The 23,268-nt window shown below is 46.1% G+C and overlaps 1 protein-coding gene across 12 annotated transcripts in view; it reads left to right on the top strand.

Moving 5' to 3' along the window:
* Nucleotides 1-23,268, top strand: part of cadps2 (Ca++-dependent secretion activator 2) — a 983,842-nt gene that overhangs the window by 702,626 nt on the left and 257,948 nt on the right. For all 12 annotated transcript variants that reach the window (XM_086008788.1, XM_086008791.1, XM_086008779.1 and 9 more), the window contains exon 12: nucleotides 8,349-8,485. In XM_086008788.1, the coding sequence (XP_085864914.1) occupies nucleotides 8,349-8,485 (137 nt within the window). The remainder of the gene's footprint in view (nucleotides 1-8,348; nucleotides 8,486-23,268) is intronic.

Raw genomic sequence — 23,268 nt, forward strand, 5'->3', positions numbered from 1 at the left:
ATTGCATTACATTTGGTTCACCAGAGCCTCTGCTCTGTTTCTGTGATGGGCCAAATGACCTCCTTCTGTGCTGTAAGATTCTATGATCTGGATCCAGTCAAATAGTGTTGGCAGCACTGTCTGATGTCACTACAGGAAACTTTGTGATATCCGGCACCGACGGGACCGAGCTGTTGCCGTCCCATCAAAACTGCCGGACAAACCAGCGCTAATGTTGAAACACATGGAGCTTTTGAGCTCCGTATCTGGCAACAAACCCTGTTGCTTAGCAACAGCTTCTAAACAGTCGGCCGTACCTTGCAAGCATCTCTGTAGCTTAGCAACAGCTTTAGCGAGACCTTGCAGAGCCTGACTGGTGGGAAAAAAAAGCAACGAAAAGAAAAAAAACCTAATGAAACGGCTCCTGATTTTTGCCAGTGGATCGAGCATTCCGGACAGTTAACCTCCGGATAAACCAGTTTCCTGTATATCAGCAGTTTCACCTATTTAAAGGAGCATACATCAAACTCATCCAGTTGATGGTGGTTTTTGTCTATACCCCGAGTTATAGGCGAAGGTTTAAAGCTCCGTATTTTTTACTTTCCACTGATTTCCATGGTCCCTCGACGTGGCCTCACGGCTGAGGATTAAAATCCAACTTTTTCTCCCCCATCGAGTTTCAGCAAATGTTCAGTTAACTTTGAGCAGTTAAAGTGACATGTTTATATCACAAATGAATAGGCTAGCACTTGCAAAGGTGACAACGGTGGGTATTAACTTGATGTTTTAAATGTGTATTGTGTGTAGGAATTGCCAAACTATGTGCTTAACCCTTTCACTGGCACAAACCTATATTTAGAGATGCCTCCTGGACAGATTTTGCATGTTGCTCTGCTTCGCCTGCTATCTCTCGTCTTTGTTCAATCGCTGAAATTTTACACCTACGCTATTCACATATTAATGTAAGACTCGAAGGAAACAGAGCAAAGGCTCTGGTGAACCAGATGTAACGCAATAGGAATTTAATCTCTTGAGCCTTGGTAATTAAGGAGACAAAAAAATAAATAAACCCTGCCCTTTTGTAAAATGCTGGGATATTTGATAAGTCACAGTAACACCCCAGTTTGTTATCGTAGGCCCTACTTGTTATTTAGCAGAATTACTGAGTCTGGAGTTGAAATTTTTGGGGAATTGCTACAGCGACATTTCACAGAAACATAAGAACATGAAAATTAGGAGCTGGAGTAGGCCATATGGCCCCTCAACCCTGCTCTGCCATTCAATAAGATCATGGCTGATCTTCGACCTCAACTCCACTTTCCCACCCAATCCCCATATCCCTTGATTCCCCTACAGTTCAAAAATCTATCTCGGCCTTGAATATACTCAATGACTGCGCATCCACAACCCTTTGGGGTAGAGAATTCCAAAGATTCACAACCCTCTGCATGAAGAAATTCCTCCTCATCTCAGTCTTAAATAGCCGACCCCTTATCCTGAGACTATGCCCTGTAGTTCTAGACTCTCCAGCCGGGGAAACAATCTCTCAACATCTACCCTGTCAATCCCCCTCAGAATTTTATATGTTTCAATGAGATCACCTCTCATTCTTCTAAACTCCAGAGAGTATAGGCCCAATCTACTCAATCTCTCCTCATAGGACAACCCTCTCATCCCAGGAATCAATCTAGTGAACGGGATAAATTTTGAATGAGCTTCTCAGTACAGCTGAGCTTCACTGATGCAAGGGCAGATTGCCAGTCAGGTGCCCAGGTCAATTTACCCACTTTGCAGGCCTCCTGACTTTCTGTTTTTTAAAATGAGTAAGCGAAAAATTGGGAGAGCCACAAATTGTAACCCCGACCCTCCAATCAATTGTCTGATTTGCTGCCTTATCTGCAAGTACCAGCCACTTTCGCAGATTAAGAGAAATGAACTCCACTTTAGTTTGTAATTCACAAGCAACTGTCTCATGTTTTATTGAAGCCAACTTGGGGGTAAGAATTTCTCGGGTCGCTAAATGCATTGACGTAATTATGTTTGTGAAGAAATTGTAAACTCCATTTTAGAATAGGTTCACTTCTTCACTAGAAATCCTAAACAGAGGAAATCATTACAAACGTATTTACCATGTCATTGCACACAACCAGCAGAGGACCCTTTACCCCAGGGTGTTTCCACCCTTCTGTTTGGACTGGGGTGAATACCTCTCTAACTGACTCTGATTGGATTGGCTCACCCATTGCATTATCGCTTCCTCCAAGTGGCTCAGACAAGATCCAGATCGTACCAGGTAGAGAGACACACGTATAAACCCACATCGTATCATCCTACTTAACAGTAAGAACAATTGCCACCAACTCATTCAGAGATAACTTCATAGTAATCGGAGCACAGTGCCGTACAGAGAGTTTCAACAGGATCAGGGTTCACTGCTGAAGGAGCTAAATAAACATGGCCTCTATTGTACACTTTACATACCAGGAAAGTTGAGTTCTGGTTGATTGAGATGTACAATCGATGTTGTTAGTGGGTCACACTTGGATCCTTCACTCATGGACACTCCTGGTAGTTAGTAGGAATATACAGGACTGGAAAAGACCATAATGGTACATCAGGCCATTCCAGAAAACATACACCACTATCTCACATCCTCGCATTGCTTCCCTCTCCAAACATCCATTTACGATCCCCCCCCTCCCCCCCGCCCCCGTTAAATTACTGGCATGTTCCATCTCTTTCATCCCGAGCAGTCCATTACACACACTCATGACCCTCGGTGTAAAGTCATTAAATCTAAGGTGCTCATCTTTCCTCACCTGAGCTCGTGTCTGTGCCACCCTTTGCAGAGTTTGTGATCACATCCAACAAATGATTAGCGTTCAGTTTGTTTACACCCCTTAGGTTCTTGACAATAAAGGAACTTTTTCCCCTTCATTCCCTCCTGCCTCCACCTCCCCCCCCCCCCCCCCCCAAAACTGCAGCTCTATTCCTAACTGCTAACAAATCAGCATCACAGAACTATGGGAGATCTGAGGCCAGAATTTCCTCTGATTAGTGTTTAGTTGTAAAGGATTGCCTGGGCAAACCGCTTGGAGGAAAATCAGACCGAGAGAACTGCATGCCTGTGACAGAGCCCACCCAGCTTTCCGTCCCTTTAAATTAATGGGTGGAAAAATCGAGTGGGCTGCAGCATGGGTGTGGGATTCCCTCATCTGACTATCTTCTATGCACTCCGTCCAGATAATGGTTTGCACCCCAGCCCTATACAAGGAAAATCTGCCTCCGGTTATGCCATGACTTGTAATGCATTCCAGTCCATGGCTGTGGCAGCCCACATGCTGCCAGTGCTTATCAGAAGGTTGCAGACAATGTTGCCCAAGATATTTGGATGCGTGCTGGCAGTGGCCGATGTACCTCTCCGCCGACACATGCTCGGAAAATTTCAGATTAATACGTTACCTTCGACATATCCAGCAATTAACTTCAGTCACCTATAGCCCAATATTCCCTCTAAGCTGCGAGCGTGCTCGGCTGTGCAGCAATCTGCAAGGTACCGCGCAGGCCACTCACGAGCTTCTCCATTGGAAATACCGTGCATGAGCAGAGATTTAAAGGGACCACGCATTGAAATAAACAGGCCATGCACAACAAAGCGCAGCTTAGGGAGAACATTGCTATAGGCTTACTTGGGATGCAATAATGAAAGACCACCGCGCTCTCAGCTACGTGTGGTCCACAGGGATAATTCCACGATCCCACGGTCCCAATGGGGAACCGTGCTCGCAGGGACCCCGTGGCTACAAAGTTGTGTTCCCGTCTTCAACCTGCACTTCCTGCAAGCAAAGATCCCCACTGGGAGTGTGGGAATGTGGAATTGTCCCACATATTTAAACAGGATTACAAAGCAGGTTAAACACCAAGAGATTCCATCAACGCGCAATTTCAAAATCAGACCATGCAGAAGAATTACCAAAAGAAACTTAGAAATCTTTTGGCCGCTTTTGTTATTTCTCAGTTCATTTTGTTATAAGAAAATGCTGTCTGCTCCTCTGATGCCTCCGTGAGTTGATGCAGTGAGAAGCTGAGCCATACAGACCAGGAAGGTCCCAGGTTTGATCTCCAGTCTACACTGAGTTAGCTGATCTCGGGCAGTGTCGGGGCCCTACAATTGGTCTCTGCGCTATTGGTTGATGACGCCATGATTCCGATCCTTTATTGCTCACCTGTGAACCCTGCTGGTACTGCGCCTATGGGTGAAGACAGCATCGAGCTCAGTTGTGATGCTCCCCATGGTGAAAGAGTCTATTGATTCTGTGGGGCCACTGCCAGGCTGCAGCACATTGGGCATTCGTCGTGCCTGTCCCAAAACAAGTTCAGTTCATTTAAATACTTTAGTGGCACTCCCGGCATTGAGCACATGATGCACTGGGAATGCCGTGGGGGTCAGGGCTGGGCTGTTGGGGGCCAGTAGCTTGTGAAGGGCTGCTGGTGCCCATACAATGCAACTTGTTTTTTCAGCCTCTTGTGACTTAAGTCCCCTTGTAGGATTTGGCCTATATTAAGAAGGGGGCCAACCAGGAGCAATTATTTTAAAATTTCCACCCCTTCTCCAAGCCCCCCACCCCCACCCGCCCAGCTCCCATTAGCCTTCCTTGAAAGACACTTCGCGTTCAGGCGCTCCAGTCACGTTCTGAGGAGAATTTTGTGCACAGGCCCCCAGCCTGCTCGGCTGTGTGTAGTACACCTCAGGCCTCCATTCCTTATGTGTGAGGTTTAACACAGAAGAGTCAGTCAGTAATTTGGTGACAAGCAAATCAGGTACATGCCACCGCATTAACAGCCCCTCTGTTGAAGCTCTTACTAGAATTACAGCTATTTTGATGAGGTACTCGAACGTACCTGGCATCTGTTGAACCTTATCCCAACAAGAAGTCAACATGTTCATGAAAGGGGGTGTGGTGGGGGTGCAGGGGGTAGCGAAAGGAACAGAAAAAATATCTGTGCAATAGGTGCCCCTGATATCACTGGTGTGTTTATTTTCAGAATTAAAACCAAATGGATGCAGGTCAGAACTTGTTACTATTTTATGGGGACCAGCAAAGGCACTCTTATTAGGTTCATCTGTTCAAAGTTTGATGCCCCTCCTGATGTCTCAGTCAGGGCGAAAGGTAAAGATGACCCCAGTTTGTACCAATGGAATTTGGTTGGTTTGACTAAAATTACAATGGATCCATAATACAGTGGAATCTCCAAGGTAGGAGTTCATTGCACAGTTCTTTGGTTCTCCGTGAAGACCTACTAATTCTGAAGTGTTCCTTGGACAGGATGCACTGGGAATGCCGTTGGGGCTGGGCTGTTGGGGACCAGCAGCTCGCGAAGGGCTGCTATTGCCCATACAATGCCGCTTTTTTTTTCTATTTCAGCACCCTGCAACTTAAATTCCCTTGCAGGATTTGGTCATTGAAGCCTGGAAAAACAGCAGCGGTAAGGAAGGTGGCCCTATATTAAGGAGAGGGCTAACCAGGAGCAATTATATTAAAATTCCCACCCAATTCCTGGCTCCCATTAGCCTTCCTTGAAAGACCCATGCCAAACGGACACTTGGCATTCAGGCGCTCCAGTCATGGTCTGAGGAGAATTCTGTTCACACGACAGACCGAGTCAGGCCGCTCGCTTGTTTTAAAGTGTGTCCCTGTATGTTTGTTAGTTTAAATCACCAAAGCTGCTGGTCCTAAGATAGACACAGAGTATAACTAGCACTGCTTGTGTTTTCACTGAATCCTCGCCATACTGAAATCCTATTACGCCCCGCTGTTAATGCCGTCAGGAGCTTTTACATGCTACATCCACCTTTGAAAGATCTGTCACATAGATTTGACTCTTGCTTTGATGTTACAAAGCTGAGTAGGATGGATTATTTTGTCAGTCCTTTCAAACACGTGACCCTGTGGATCCTTCAGATTGCATTACACATGTCCTCCATCCTCCCTCATTGCTGAATGTTGGACTTGACATGGATCAATATGATCTGGGGCTAAATTTCTAAAAGTGACTGAATATGTTAACATCACATCTACAGATCAATAATGAGTTTTATCATGAAATTCGCTGTTACTGGGTTTATCTATAAGCTTTTGTCTCCCTTTCTGAAGAATATTTTTGTCAAGCAGTTCAGTGCACTTCCATCAAACAATTATCTTGGCAACCAAACTCACCAATGCTGCACAAACACATTAAGGATTATTTTAAGTAATGAACATAAATTGACCTACTTTGGAATTAAAGGAAGAAGGAGTCAAGTCAGCATTAAAAGAAAAAAAATCAATTCAAAGCTGATCGCAAATTGCCTTATGCTGCGATAGACCCAATAAGAGATGAGCTTCCCCCTTTTAAGCAGCAGTGGAATGCTTTTCCCTCTCTGTGAATTGGTTGACAGCTAAAACGCATTTGAATTGTGGACAAATAGGTGATGCCAATCGGAGCAGTTACTGTGATTCGCTTTTTTGATAAACCCACGGGGGCTGAAGACGCCCGAAAATGTATCTTCAAAAGGCATGAAATCAATGGAAGTGTTCGAGGGGACAGTCACGCTGGGCAGCTGCAGGTTAAAGGGACATTTTTGATGGGAAATCATGAATGTAAACCAAAGGCAATTCAAAGGATCTAAGACAAACTAAAAGAATATGTTATTTTGGAAATTAAATTAATAAATGGGCAGTAGATATCCTGAATTTATTATTTCCTGGTCATCAGCTATGAATAGTATTCTTGACAGGGTTTGTGGCTTAGAGAAGTTATGAAGTTAAGAGAGATTAAAAAGAAATCATATTGTCTGGAGAAGTACTTTCAATAAAAATATCTCCTACTTTAAAAGAAATTGCTAACTGTTAGATTGTTACTTGCACCCCAATCCCAATCCCAAACCTAATCCCCATCTATTCAAGCAGACTCAGGTTAGTTAAAGGCTTTTGGTGATGAGTACGTGCAAGAGATTTGCATCCATTTAATTCTTCAGTGTCAATCCAGAGCTGCCATTAAGTTCCTAAACCACTTCCACAGTAAAATAAGCCACAGAGCAATGGCAAACCTCTAACCTACATAAATACCACAACTATGCATGTGGGGACTGACATTAATTGTCACGTTGCTGCAGCACCTCCTGGCTGTTTGGCATTATAAATGAGGATCAGTATTGCATGTGGTAGGCATTTCATGCCTAATGGAGACAAAGCTCCATAAGTAATTACTCTCTCAATAGCCCATGTGCCAGAGTGGGAGTGTCTTGTACAGGCTCCACATCACAACGGTGTATTTTCCCATAAACTGTTCCATCCGAGTCATCCATCCAGTTTATATTGGTCCGGAATTTGCTGTGAGCGGTGATTCACCTCGCGTATAGTTGCCCAGAGACTCTTCGCAGGCTTGTCAGCAGAAATTTCTACTAATCCCCTGTCTAACCCAGTGTGGCGCCCTGTACAGGGGATCTGCAGCATCCGTGAGCAGGTAAAGCAGTAGGGAGGCTCTTCAACCAATCAGATTGAAGAATCCTCACTGAGACACGCAAACTGCAAAGCAGGAAGTAAAAAACAGGCAATATAAATTATATTTAAATCATTTTACAGGAAGCAAAATAAAGATTGGGACGTACACATGGGATTAAGGGAGAGAAAAACAGAAAAACTACATTATTTAAATTCTTATTTTTTAAAAGTCTGCAACATTATTTTGAGGGAATGAGACTCCATGCTTGTAAAATTATTTTTTTAGGGCCAGAAAGGTTGTTCAGCTGTAATTATCACTTATTATACCATTAAAAACTCACTTACTCCTGACTGCACTAGCCCTAACTTTTTCACCTGTCTTTAGTGCGGGACTAATGGGTAATTACCCGAAGTTCACACCATTACCATGATTTCTGTGCAGATTCCATCGCCGAAGACTGCAACAGCGCACCCTGTGGAGGTGCAGGGTATCACTGACAGCAGCTTCTGAATTTCTATGTTTCATTCCGCATCTGTGGATGCCAGAAGTTGCTGTCAGTTTTACCTTGCAATAATGGTGAGCGCTGATAGCCTCGCCATTATTAGTACAGCAAAATCCAGGCCAGTAGATTTAGTGTGCTTGCAGCAATAGCTGAAGGGGAGTATAAACCACTGCTGTGCATGTGTACCTGTGCTACTCACCTTTAGATATAAATACCAATAAAATCCCCTCCATTATAAAGTAAACAACTGCTTTGAGCATTCCAGATAAAGATTCTGCTTTGGAAAAGATTTTTTTTTATATCAATGCCATGCCAACATTTGAATCAGAATTTAAAACCAACATGTCATGTACTGAATTTCATTTTGCCATTACTTCTGCAGATGCAGACCGAGCTCAGAAGCACGGAATGGATGAATTCATTGCTGCTGATCCCTGCAAGTTTGACCATTCGGCCCTGTTCGAAGTGCTTCAGAGAAAAACATTAGAGCACAGGCTGAACGATTCATATTCCTGTCTGGTGAGTAACCTGCTAAGAGAAGGTGGTAGGAACAAAATGACTCATCCCGCCCGACTTCTCCTTTTAAATATCTCCTGCCAGGAGTAGGACTAAGGAATTTCACCAATTAATTTCAGACTTGAAAATTATACATTGGAAGGCATCTGCTGCAGCACTGAATGGGGAATCGAAAAGAGCAAAGGCACAATGTATGAGCTGGACAAGGGGCTGGATAGGAACCGAAGGCCTTTCATGAACACACAAAGTGCAGATACTGGCTTTGCAAATACTTGTAGAGGTGTTTTAAGATGCAACCCTTGATCAGCAGATGCCCTATGTTTACATCTGCTGTAACCCTTTAGTCATTAAGACTTCAAAAGGGAGACCAGAGTACCAGCGCTGTAGTTGCTGCAGGATGTAACACACATTTATTTTCTGTTGATGAATTTTGTTGATATGAGGAAGTCAGGGATTTTTCTTCTCTAATCATGGCAGCTGCCAGATGTCTGGTTGATTTTTGGTGCTGCTCACCTCTTCTTCCTGTGACCGTAGCCATTTTGTAAGGGACAGGAAACATTTTCCAAATTTCCACCCTTTCGACTGGCCCCAAAAGATCAAGGGGGGAAAATTTGGTTGCTTTGCGCCTCCCGTTAGCGGGTGCAAAGCAACAAGCCCCCGGGCACGGCGCCTGTAAAGTCTGTGGGTTGTTTAGTTAATTAATACACAGACTACCAGAGTAACTTAAAACAGGACTTTACTATTCGAAGGTCAGGGCGAATCTGCCAAATAAATCCTGACACAGCACTTATATACCGGTGTGGTCACCGTCGGTATTACAGTATACAGAAGCCAACAAAGTAGTGCCACACCTAAAATAATTCTCTTAAAGGTGAACGGTTACATACAATGGTTTTCTTAAAGGTAGACGGATACATACACTACAATCCTCCCTTTTTAGCTTACAACATACTTAGTCCCCCATTAAACATAACATATATTCAACTTCATGTAAAACAATTCACAGGTATAATCTATGCGGGAAACAGTTTACAGATTCAGTCTCTGCGGGAACAGTTCACAGATTCAGTCTCTGGTCTTGACTCGGTCCGAACAACATCTCTGTGGTGTAGCCGGTTCACATTGCTAGCGTGACTCATCCAATAGTCTTTCCCTTGACTTAACAGCTCGAACTTCCGTCCTGCTGAACCAGCAGTGCTGACTTTTACAAACAGCTGGACTGCCTTGGTAATTTTTCCTACTTGCCAACTGATTTGGCTCCCTTCGTAGGGCCCACGTACATGATCTGGTAGAAGTGATAATGATTTAGATGGTTATCACCTTCTGCTTCGTCTTTTTCTTTTCTGCTTCTTGGAGACTCTCGGGGCTCCCTTATCAGCTGCCAGCTGTAGTGCCACCATCTCCCTATGTTCCTTAGACTTTAAGTGCTTCATCCTGATTTCTGCACTTTGGGAGTTTTCATCACAAGCTGGGCAGACCAAGTCCTCGTAATATTCCGTGTCACTCAACAGGTCATGGTAATATTCGGTGTCGTCCTGAACTAGTCTAGCGAGAGGGCCTGCTACTTCTTCCTTACCCAACTGGACGTTAGCCGACTGTTGTTCCCTCCCTAGACATCTTTCCTGAAGAGACTTCTTCATGCGTTCATATTCATCCCGCTCTTCCTGGGTTTCCTGCAAATCCTTCACTAATGACCTCGTTTGTGATTTCAATACTTCCCCTTCCATCGGGGATTGATTGATCGGGCTATTCAATCCTTCTACTGGAGCAGCTGTTTCAACATTCTGTTGTTCACATAGATGTGATTCAGCGTACTTTTGGCATCCCAGTAAAATCTGTGTTGCAACCTCAGCTATTTCCATAACTTTTGAGAGCTCCGAACTCCTTCCCTTTGAAGATTGAAGCTCGTGTTCAGATTGTTCCCATTGCAGAGCCTTGTCCCTCAGCATATGAAGGAGTTGGCTGACCGTTAACTCTTCCACGGGAACACTGTGGATCAGAGTCTTCTCCATTTCATCCACCTTTTCCTCCAATGCTTTCACCTTCTTTTCCTCTTGTACTTTGGCTTTCAGCGCTCGGAGAAGTTGCGCCTTGATGCTCTCTAGCTCATGTTCAGGGGCCATTCTTACAGTCTCTGTGTTTCTTACAGTTTCCTTTTCTTCCACTGAAAGGATTCTCAGTTGAATCTGTTCTTCAAGTTGTTGAACCTCGGTCATTGCCGCCTCATATTTGTCTTGGGTTTCCTTCAATATTTTTATGAGTTCTTGGACATCTTGTCTTTCATGTTCTGCCATGTCTTTCACCTCTAATTTCTCATCTATGGATGGAACTTCTACCGATGAGTCTGTCTTGGCCTTGAGCTCATCAAGAATTTCCTGCAGCCGTTGGACTTCTTGCTCATGTTCAACCTTTAGTTGCTCATATGCTTCTACTGAAACTAGCTTTTCGGAGGTTGCCGAGTTAATCCCCTCCAGGATTGTAGCCTGGGCCTGTTCATACTGTTCCTTCAACTTCTCAAACTCTGCTTGTAAGGAGTCGTAGAGAAGAACGGGAATAAAATCCTGGCTTCCTGAAGATTCCTCTTCATTTGCTCCTTCCTGCAAATATTCTAACTCCTGAACAGCATAAGGGAGATGTGATCGGTAATTGGTCACAATGGCTCTATGGTCGCTCTCTGCTTGAGCTAGCTGCTTCTGTTGTCTTTCCAGATTCTCCCATTCGGTGTCATAGAACTTTTTCATTGTTTTCATCTCTTGTTCGAGACGGTAACTCACTTGTTCTACTTGCTGTCGTAATTTGAAATAAAGTTGAGTCCGAGCTCGGTGTTCGTCAGTCATGGATATGTCCGTAAACTGAACAGACTCAGAATTCTCTGTCAAACTATGTTGTCATTGTTCGGTGGAGTTCTGTTCTGAAACTTTGTTCTTCTCTGGAGCATAAGCCTTTATGCATGCCTTCGTTCTTCCAACCTTAGTCGGCAAGTCCATTTTAGCCTTGTCTTTCATATTTGGGTTGGTCTTATCGTCATCCGTTTCAGAATCTGAGCTGATTGTCTGCACCGAGTCCTCACTCGTTATGGCTTTTAGATAGTGCCCTTCCATGTCTATTTTCTTGATCCACTCCCGTCCCAGAAGTGGTGGTCCTCCCTCAGGTAGTACGTATAAGTTCATTCTTGCGTGTTCTTTACCCCCATCTCTCACCTTGAATCTTATCTTCCCCATGGGGTATACTTTATGCCCCGTGTATGTCTGCAATACGAACTTGGTATCTCTTAAGGGTATATGTGAGAATAGCCGGTGGTAATCCCTTCGATTTATGACTGATAGAGCTGATCCAGTGTCCAACTCCATTTTCACTTGGACTCCAGCTATTTTTAGCATGACCCAGATAGTTTGTAGGTCAGCTTCCTTACTCACATTGTGAATTCTCAGACTGCCCAGCTCCTGGCCGTTTGGGTCTGAGTCCGAATTCTGTTCGTCTGAACTCTTCTCAGCCACCTTGTGTACCTTGTTGTACTTTTCCTGTGATGGCTTCCTTTGGTTGTTGGTCTTCTTCCCTGACCGGCATAACTTAGCTATGTGACCTAGTTTGCCACATTTCCTACATTCCTGGTTCTTAAACCAGCATTGGTTCTGGTCGTGTGTTGTCTTCCCACAACGATAGCATTTTGTTGTACTCGAGGTAATTTGATCCACACTGAGTGCCGCTGCCTTTAGCTGCATTTCCGCAGTTCCCTTCGCTGCGGCTTCGTGCGATGCTGCAATAAGGACAGCCCTGTCAAGTGTAAGGTCGTTCTCTTCGAGTAGTCGCTTTTGCGTTCCTTCCTTTGACAACCCGCACACGAACTTGTCTCGCAATGCCTCTGTCAGATTCCCTCCAAACTGGCAGTGTTTCGCTAGTCTACGCAGTTCAACCAAGTATTCTGCATTGCTTTCGTCTTTCCTTTGCGTTCTTGCATAGAATTTGAATCGTTCCGCCAACATCAACGGTGTGGGGTTCAAGTGATCCTTCAGAACAGTCACAATATCATCGAAAGTCTGATCCGTCGGTTTAGCTGGTGCTAGTAGATGCTTCAAGAGCCCGTATGTCTTCGCGCCCATCGAGTTTAGCAAGGTCATAGCTTTGTCATCTTCTATTTTATTGGCCTCACAATAGATCTCAATGCGTTCCACATACGTGGCCCAGTCTTCTACCTCGGAATTAAAATCGTTGATGTTACCACGCTTAGGCATCTTCCTCTCTTCCTGATAACACCACGAATTATTTCTTTAAATTTTTTTTTTTTTTTTTTTTCCAAGATGGCGGTTCCCGCGAAAATGGCGGTTTCCCGCGCTTATCTTCTCTCCCCGCCCACTTCAATGGCGGTTTCCCGCTTCTGTCTTCTTCCCCGCCTAATGGCGGCTTCCCGCGTTTCTTCCCTAGCGGGAGGGGTACACTTTCCCCATGGGCGACGGCTGCTGGCTTTCAGGTTCACAGCCTGCGCGTCGGCTTCAGTGCTTTCCCTTTTCTCGGCAGGGCAACCGGCGCTGGGTACACCCCGTTGACGGTGAACAGTTTCAGCCGCTGGGCTGGCTCTCGCTCAGTTCCCCTTGCTCGGGCTCTGTCTCTCTCCCGCTCGCTCGGCTCTACCGGTGCTGGGTACACCCCGTTGACGGCGAACAGTTTCAGCCGCTGGACTGGCTCTCGCTCAGTCTCCCTTGGTCGGCTCTGCCTCTCCCGCTCGCTCGGCTCCCAATCGCGCCTCCCAGCCCTCTCGCAGTCCGGTGCTTCCCTCCCCGGCTGCGGCTGAGTTTTTATATCTTCCCGCGCCTACGCTCCCGGTCGCAGCGCTTCGTGGCTTCGGTCGCTGCCCGGCCTTTTTCGCCGGTCGCGGTCTAGCTGTCTCATGATGCCGTTGCGTCCCCAGCCTGTCTGTACCGCGGCTTCCTTGCTCCACGCTGCCCCAGTCTCAGCGCCTCTGGGCCCGACTTCTGTCTGGCTCCTTTCCCCCTCGACCGTGGTCGAGTGCACCGCCCTTATCCTCCGGTTATTCTTTTTACTTTTCCCTTACTCACAGTCACCGTGGTCGGCTAGCTTCTCGTGCTGATTGGCTCACTCCTCACCGTGGCAGAAGGGACAGTCAGTGCCTGTTGCTGATGGAAGTCTTTGTCTCTGAATTCTTCCTCCTTTCCAGCTCTGCAGACTCGAGTTTTCTCCCAGCAGAATGACGAGGGCGGTTGCCTCTTCTCGACGCTCGTTAACTGCTTCGGAAGTATTGTTGCCGCAGGGTACGATCGGACTCGTCGCCACTGTAAAGTCTGTGGGTTGTTTAGTTAATTAATACACAGACTACCAGAGTAACTTAAAACAGGACTTTACTATTCGAAGGTCAGGGCGAATCTGCCAAATAAATCCTGACACAGCACTTATATACCGGTGTGGTCACCGTCGGTATTACAGTACACAGAAGCCAACAAAGTAGTGCCACACCTAAAATAGTTCTCTCAAAGGTGAACGGTTACATACAATGGTTTTCTTAAAGGTAGACGGATACATACACTACAGCGCCGCCAACGTCTCCCTCGAAATTCACGTAACTGTTTGCGCCCCGCAGCGCCACTGGCAATGATGTCATCGCCATGCGCAGCACCCTGCTTGCACCCCAGCTGCGATCTTCGGTAGCGCCCCCTGACTTACCGCCGGTCGCTATGTTCAACGGGGTCAGGGGGCCTACCTGCGGCTGGGGCGGCGCTAATTAAAGGCGAGGTGCCGGGCGGCCATTTTTGTTGCTGGCCGCCTGCCAGCACCTGCCTCTGCTGACGTCCCCGGCCTCCTGACCCACCCCCCCACGGAGTGCCGGCTGCTCTCCATGAGCCTGACACTTCTGTTGAGTGCCGGGCTCTTTTGTCGGCACTCCCGATGACCGGTGGCCCAGCTGGGCCCTGGGTTGCGCTGCGCAATGCCCCTCCCCTTTAAGAAGGGGAGGAAGGCCTACAATACCGCGGCACATAGCACCGCGATATTCCCTCGCAGCACCCCAAGAGGGAGGCGGGGCGCTTCCAGTAGCGCCCCGCTTCCCTCCTGGGGCGCTACCACTCAATTTCGGCTGCAGGGGTGCTAATTTTTCCAGGGCGCTAAAAGTAGCGCCCCTGCGAAGCTAGCACCCTAAAGGGGGCGCGACTCAATTTTTTCACCCCCAATTGTCTTCTAATTTGGTTTGTTCATTGTGGATAACAACAAAGTGCTTGGTGTACCTGTGAATATAAAATGGGATCAATTTTCAGTAGTTTAAACCGCATGGAAGATAATCTCAAATAAATAAACACACGGAGAATGTCAGAAATCAGTTTTTAACTGCTTGTCTATAAAGTAGCTCATTTTGATTTATCTAATGTAGTTCATTTGAAACATGTATTAAGTTCAAGTTTTCTGTGAGAACACATTCATAGCACTCGGTATGGTAAGAATAAGCAGAATCTACTGAAGCCTTCAAATCTGCACTTCAAGGACATCCTGAAATTGTGACAGGTGCAATATCAATGTAAGTCTTTCTTGAACTGAGGGAAAAGGCTCACTTCAGAGGGACCATGAAGCTTTATCATTTAGTATATTCTAATGATGCTGGGGGAATGAGCAGATTGTCCTCTCTATTTGTGCCCCCTGAGTCTGAGGCATCGTTCAGTAATCTGCATCTTCTAGTGTTATTGTATTTAGCACTTGTTACTATGAAGGTGTACAGAGGTTTTGGTGTGTCTTTCTCTGAATCTCAGAGATTCTATTTTATACTGTATCAAGCAAATCTGCTCTCACATTTCTGAATGCACATTAATAGTGATGACAAATTCCATATCCTTATCTTACTGCTTTTGCCCGGCATTTCTTTTATCTGCAACTTCAGCAGTCCAGTGTTACCCTCTTTGTCGCCCAAAAATCTCGTCATCTTGGAATATTTTTTAAAGTAGTGCAATGTTTCTACTTGCAGTGTTTAAAAAGATAGACATTTCATTTTGTTTTTCTGACCTGCAATCCGTAATGTAGTTTTTACACTGTTGAAATTGGCACGATAATTTCATCAATTATTTGTTATAGTTTAACAGCTTTTCCACACAGTGACATCAGCAAAAGTCATTGGGTACCACTCAGCCACTTGCCAAAGCATAACGTGGAGTGCCATAATACTACAGACTCCAGTCACGACCTGTATAGTGTTATGTGCAGCCAGCAGACCTTTATTAATTTGCTGGCTGTGAATCTCTCAGTTGCCAGCAGCAGAATTGCTTTGCGTATCCATGCTTATACAGAGGTGCAGAGCTGTACTCCCCAGATGATTAATTTTAATATAATGAGAGAAAAGTTTACAAAGTTCCAGGAAAGCCAGCGGGCTACCTGAGCATGTTTAAAACATGACTGTGCATCAGGCTGGAGTTACAATGACCCCTGTTTGAAACCTATGTGGTGTGAGACTGTCTACTAGAGATGATCTCACACCTCCCAGTTTCATGGTCTTGACACTTGGCTCGCCTCCTGACTCCTGAGTAGCATTGACAGCCATTCATGCATCGATGCGCATCCAAAACTGCTTTGTGTGTGTGCAAAAGTGATAGTATAAAGGCATTGTAATACACGTGTAATTTATATTTAAATGGCATAAATTAAGAACATAAGGGTAAATTAGTGGATTGAAAATTGGTGTGAATCGGCCATGAGGCTGAATTCTTAAAATGCACAAAACGGCAGGAGCACTCGATGAACATTTACCCTATAGTTTCTTTGGAATAGCCTATGTTGTGCAATTTGTGAAATAGAATGATGATGGACAACGAGGAGGAGAGTCCATCAACATGCCCCATCCTTAACCATGGTGCAGCTCAGCACGAGTGCAAGACACGAGGCTGAAGTGCTTGCAAGCATCTTCAGTAAAAAAAAAAAATTATGAGTGAACAATCCCACTCAGCCCCTTTGCGAGGTCCCTACCATCAGAGATAACAGTATACCGCCAGTTCAGTTCACTGCTAAGATGTGGCTGAGAGGACTGGACGCTGCAAATGGTATAGGACCTGTGCACCAGGGCTAGCCACTCCCCTAACCAAGCTGTTCCAGTGCAGCTATGACACTGGCATCTATCCGACAGTGTGGAAGATTTCCCCAGTATGTCCTATCGACATAAAAGAGGATAAATCTAACCCATCATATCAAGGCAGCATTCGACCGAGTACGGAATCAACAAGTGCTGATGAAACTGAGGTCAATGGTGATCAAAGGGCAAACCTTCCAGTGGCTGGAATCATACTTGATGCAAAGGAAGATGGTTGTGGTTGTCAAGAGGCCAATCATCGCAGTCCCAGGACATAACTGTTTCTCAGAGCAGAGGCTAGGCTTTCTGCGATGAGTGATGGCTACCTCCTAACGCCTCAAAACCTCTCCAACACCTACAAGTCAGGACATGTGTGATTGAATACTCACCACTTGCCTGGATGGGTGCAGCCACAATACTGAAGAAGCACAACACCATCCAAGACAAAGCAGTTCTCTTCACTGTCAGTGCATTGTGGCTGCAGTATGTACTACCTACAGGATGCACTGTGGCAACTCACTACACTTAGTTCAAGAGCAGCCCCAACGCTGCAACATTTACCGTAGAGAAGGACAAGAGCAGCAATGTCATGGGAACGCCTTCACTTCCAAATTCCCCTCCAGGTCACACACTATCCTGACTATATGTATATCATCATCATCATCATCCTCTCTAGGCCAAAATCCTGATATCCCTACTGAATACTTTCATGGGAACGCCAATCAGAGCAAAGACTGTAGCTGTTCAAAAAATGCCAACTGCAACCTTCTCAGGGCAACGAGAGTTGGGCAATAAATGAGGACCCTGTCAGTGAAGCCCACATACCTTAAAAAAATATATTGGAAAAAGTAGTTGTTCCTTGTGTGTAATAGAAACATAGAAGATAGGAGCAGGAGTAGGCCCTTCGAGCCTGCTCCGCCATTCAACGAGATCATGGCTGATCATCCAACCCTAGCACCCGGTCCCTACACATACAGCCATCCCACCCAAGCCGTAACCCCGTAACCCCACGTATTTAATCCCCCCTAACACTAAGGGTCAATTTTTTTTTATCATGGCCAATCAACCTAACCCGCACATCTTTGGACTGTGGGAGGAAACCGGAGCACCCGGAGGAAACCCACGCAAACACGGGGAGAATGTGCAAACTCCACACAGACAGTCACCCGAGGCCGGATTTGAACCCGGGTTCCTGGCGCTGTGAGGCAACAGTGCTAACCACTATGCCACCGTGCTGCCCTTTTATTTATTTATTTATTTTGGTTCAGTATTTTTTTTTAATTCATTGATGGGATGTGGGCGTCGCTGGCTAGGCCTGCATTTAGTGCCCATCCCTAATTGCCCTCGAGAAGATGGTGGTGAGCCGCCTTCTTGAACCGCTGCAGTCCATATGGTGTAGGTACACCCACAATGCTGTTAGGAAGGGAGTTCCAGGATTTTGGCCCAGCGACAGTGAAGGAACGGCGATACAGGTCCAAGTCAGGATGGTGTGTGGCTTGGAGGGGAACTTGTAGGTGGTGATGTTCCCATGCGTCTGCTGCCCTTGTCCTTCTAAGTGGTAGAGGTCACGGGTTTGGAAGGTGCTATTGAAGGAGCTTTGGCGAGTTGCTGCTGTGCACCTTGTAGATGGTGCACACTGCAGCCACAGTGCGCCGGTGGTGGAGGGAGTGAATGTTGAAGGTGGTGGATGGAGTGCCAATCAAGCGGGCTGCTTTATCCTGAATGGTGTCGAGCTTCTTGAGTGTTGTTGGAGCTGCACTCACCCAGGCAAGTGGAGAGTATTCCATCACACTCCTGACTTGTGCCTTGTAGATGGTGGAAAGGCTTTGGGGAGTCAGGAGGTGAGACACTCGCCGCAGAATTCCCAGCCTCTGGCCTGCTCTTGTAGCCACAGTATTTATATGGCTGGTCCAGTTCAGTTTCTGATCAATGGTAACCCCCAGGATGTTGATAGTGGGGGATTCAGCGATGGTAATGCCATTGAATGTCAAGGGGAGATGGTTAGAGTCTCGCTTGTTGGAGATGGTCATTGCCTGGCCCTTGTGTGGTGCGAATGTTACTTGCCACTTGTGTTTACAGTATTGTAAATATTCAGGCCTATTTTTGGGTGTGTGCTACTAAAGGGGAGACTCATCGTACATGTCGGGAAATTGCAAGCGCACTGCCGCCAATGTTCTTTCCATTCATGTTAACAGCCAGAAAGTCGTGGGCCACACACCCACGGTCCCCCGTCTCTGCAGCTAGGGAAGGGCTCCGTCTGTAGCGCACTGCCTGAAAATCGGCCCCATGGTAAACAATGGGATTGTGTTTGTGTACAGTATATAAGTTCTTGAAATAGTTACAGGAGGCTGGATAAAAGGAATACACATTCCAACATTTTAATAGCACACTAACATGCTCTTTAATTACATGATTGACAGTGCAAACTTTGTGGTTAGAAAGTATTGTCGAGCACAGCAAAGAGAAGGTCTCGCGTGCAATCCTCAGAAGGTTAGTTAGTGTTGAGGTGAGGTGTAACTGCAACCTGTTCTTGGTTTTTTTTCCACATTCAATTATATCAGGAAAATTCACTTGTTAGAGATTCAGAACAAAATGTTTGTGCAACGATCCTTCCATACAATATTATATATTTTAAAGGTAAAGAAAGATTTCTCCAAATTGTTGTTGCTTTTTAATTCGGTATGCTGTAAAAATAATAAAGTTGTGCATTTCATACATGAAAGTGACAAGGTGTTGTTTTAAGTGCTCATCCAGTCAGAAAAGTATCAACATATCAGGAATTTTTAGCCAGTATAATTCAGGTAATAGGTGTAGACAGAAAAAGGGTCTGGAATTTCAGCCTCTACTCATTAAAGGGAAGCATTCATTCATCAGATATTGACTTAAGTGAAGTTGACTGTTTAGTTTTCCAGAACTAAAGCAAAACAGGACCAGACTTAGCCCTGGGAAGCTCAGTAGTGAGTGTTGTGCACTGTCCGGAAAGCCACTGGAAGGCCCTTGGGCAGATGGTAGTGAGTTAGCAGAAAGCAATTGTCACTTTTCAGAAAGTGCTTATCTTCTCAACAATGGAACCACAGGGGAGGAAATCTTTTCTTTTTTACTCCTGTGTTGGGATTTACATTCTTCGTCATCGTTAAAGTAACAGTCCCCGTTTACACAGCAGAAACTGAGTTGAAAGCCACCCAGTCAGAATTAACTTGTTACACCTCAATTCCCAATGCATTGAAATGGTACGAGCTCAGTTGGAATCTGGGGAATTGGGCCCTGCTTATTGCAATAGCCATTGGGCCCAAATTTGCCTTTAGTCGGAGGGGATGGGGGTGTGGTGGGTGGGTGGTGTGGAGAGGAGACGGTATTACCACAGCCAATGGGACAAGGGGCCTAACAGTATGTTGCATTAAAAGTTATATAGCTGAAATCTCATCAACTTTGGTATGTGCCAGCACAGTTATACACCCCAAAAGATATAGCTATTAGGTGGGGGAGGGAGCACCAGATGGGTCACAGTGCACAGGTAAGGAGGAGCAGGGACCTGTTGCTTGGAGGATTAGCTCAGTTCATTTTTTAGTTGTACTACTGAGGGATTTGGATCTCTCAGGAACCTGCACTCTAAAATCCATCTGCTCCTGAGCATGGCGGAGAAGCACTACTGGCGCGAATTCATGAACTCATTTCTCTTATCTGGAAGGAGGAGAGCACCAACGTCAGTGTTCTTGCTCAGGCCAACATCCCCAGCATCGAAGCTCTGACCATGCTCAATCAGCTCCGATGGACGGGTCACATTGTCCGCATGCCCGATACGAAACTCCCAAAACAAGCGCTCTACTCGGAGCTCCGGCATGGCAAGAGAGCCCCAGGTGGGCAGAGGAAACGCTTCAAGGACACCCTCAAAGCCTCCTTGAAAAAGTGTAACATCCCCACTGACACCTGGGAATCCCTGGCCCAAGACCGCACAAAGTGGAGGAGAAGCATCCGGGAAGGCGCCAAACACCTCGAGTCTCTTCGCCGGGAGCAAGCGGAAGCCAAGTGCAGGCAGCGCAAGGAGCGCACGTCAACCCAAGCACCCCACCCTCCCGCCCCTTCAACCACCGTCTGCCCCACCTGTGACAGAGTCTGTAGGTCCCGCATTGGACTAATCAGTCACCTGCGAGCTCATTTTTAATGTGGAAGCAAGTCATCCTCGGTTCTGAGGGACTGCCTAAGAAGAAGAAGACGACTCTAAAATAAGTCCATACTACTGCTTCCTTTTTCCTCAACTGAGGATTCCCCTCTACCGTGGTTGACATGGCCCTCGACCGTGTCCATTCCATTTCCCGCACTTCTGCTCTCCCCTCTACCCTCCCTCCCAGAACCACGATAGGGTTCCCCTTGTCCTCACCTTTCACCCCACCAGCCTCCACATTCAACGGATCATCCTCTGCCATTTCTGCCACTTCCCGCGTGATCCCACCACCAAACACATCTTCCCCTCCCCTCCCCTTTCAGCAATCCGAAGGGACCGCACCCTCCGCAACACCCTGGTCTCCTCTATCACCCCCAACACCCCTTTCCACGGCACCTTCCTGTGCAAGCGCAGGAGATGCGACACCTGCCCTTTTACCTCCTCCCTTCCCACTGTCCAGGGCCCCAAACACTCCTTCCCGGTGAAACAGCGATTTACTTGTACTTCTTGCAATTTATTATACTGTATTCGCTGCTCATGATGCAATCTCCTCTACATTGAGGAGACCAAATGCATTTTGGGTGACCGCTTTGCGGAATACCTCCGTTCAGTCCGTAAGTGTGACCCCGAGCTTCCGGTCACCCGTCACTTTAATTCTCCGCTCCACTCCCACTCTGACCTCTCCATCCTCGGCCTCTTACACTGTTCCAACAAAGCTCAATGTAAGCTCAAAGAACAGCCCACCTCAGCTTTCGATTAGGCACTTTACAGCCTTCTGGACTCAACATCGAGTGCAACAATTTCAGACTATAACCTGGGCCCCCATGTTTTTTTTCTCACACATGGCAGCTGTTGATGATTCTGCCATTGTCATTTACACCTCATCTAGAGTCACCTTTTGTTTCTGAACTTGTCCCATTACCACCTCCTTTTGCCTTGCACCATCATCCTTTTTGTCTTTTAATCTCTCCTGCCTTCCATCCTGTCACAGACCTTCCCATTGTTCTTTCCTCCCTCCCCCCTTTCCCTGCCCCACACTTGCTTAAATATCTGTTACTTCTTCAACTTTTTCCAGTTCTGACAAAGGGTCATCGACCTGAAACGTTAACTCTGTTTCTCTCTCCATGATGCTGCCTGACCTGCTGAGTGTTTCCACCATTTTCTGTTGTTGCCCAAACATAAGTTGTTGTTTGAGCAGGATCATCTGCAGCTACTTTCAGCAAAGTTAGTGTCTTGATAAGAGTGTGGAAGAGTCCACTAGCTGCATCTGTGCAGAAAGGGTTCTTAGCAACACGGTCTACGGTGGAGCATATGCCCATTTCAGAGGGCATTTGCAGAGGAACCCACAGTGGGACAGGCCCTAAGCCTGGTTTGCACATCTCTTGTGAATGCCCAGACTGCTGCTGTCGTTTGGGCTCTGATGTACAAGAGGCTGTCTCGTTCATCATCAGCAAGCTGGAGGGTTGGATGGAAAGAGCCAAGATGCAGAGTATCACCTTGTTTCCTTGAGATCTACTTCCTGGCAGATCAGTGAATATACTGAGGGTGTGCCCAACAGTAGCGAGTTCATTTCTTCAGATACCAGTGTAGATCTTTGAAGCCACAGATAAATTAGAATTGACAAAAGGGTGCTGCACATAGGCAAAATGATTATCCTGAAAGGGATTTTTGTAAATTTTGCTGAAGGAGAATAGCTGTGTGTCATTTTCATCACAATTGCACCAAACATTAGTCATGTGACATTACGTTTTGATGAGTTAAGCCAGAACAACACAGGCTGGGACATTCTATCTAATAACAGATGGAGGGTAGGCAGTTTTATTCTGTTTTTGTCAGGTTGTGTGTTTGATGATTGCAATGTTTTTTTTAGACAGTGGCAGAAGCATGATGAACAGTGACAGTCAGCAGACTCCAGCTAGCAAACCATGATTTGAACCAAAGTGTTTTTGATCACTTCTGATTTGTAATGGTATTGGATTTAATTTCACTGATTTTACAGGGGAACTGTGTACCCTAATTCTGGGTGGGGGTTGGGGAAAGTCACCTGCCCGTCTCTTTCCCCTCATCCCTTCTCCTCCCCCTCCTCCCACCCCCACCCCATATCAGGGGTTTGTGTGGGCAAGAGTTGTCGATAATTAATCTCCTTCTCCATTCTGTCCATTTCATTCCTGCAGGGTAAATCACAACTTTTGAGGCACTGAAATCTTCGACCCTTCCTGGCCCTCTTCCCCCCTTTATTGAAGTGGCACAGTGCAACTTTGATTTTCTAGCTGGCTGTCAGGATGAGGTCCTCTGTTGCACCTTTTCAGGTGCAAGCCACCCACCTCAACTCTTTAAATGATCCCTACCTCATGATTTGGAATGAGATCAACGTCAATGGCCAGCAGTGGCCAGGAGTTCCCCTAAGTTGCTCTTCTGGTGGTGGACCAGAGACCCTGGAATTTTAGGCCTTTTGTATTTAATTTGATAAATGGGCGTTTTCAGAAGATAAGGCTTGAAATTGCTGTGGGTGGTAATGGCTGCACCAGTAACAAATGTGCGGTACTAGATAATCAGGTGGGAAGTACAGAC

The sequence above is a fragment of the Somniosus microcephalus genome, chromosome 16 (genome assembly GCF_052327205.1).
Source record: "Somniosus microcephalus isolate GS21.2 chromosome 16, FLI_Smic_1.0, whole genome shotgun sequence".
Taxonomy (NCBI): Eukaryota; Metazoa; Chordata; class Chondrichthyes; order Squaliformes; family Somniosidae; genus Somniosus; species Somniosus microcephalus.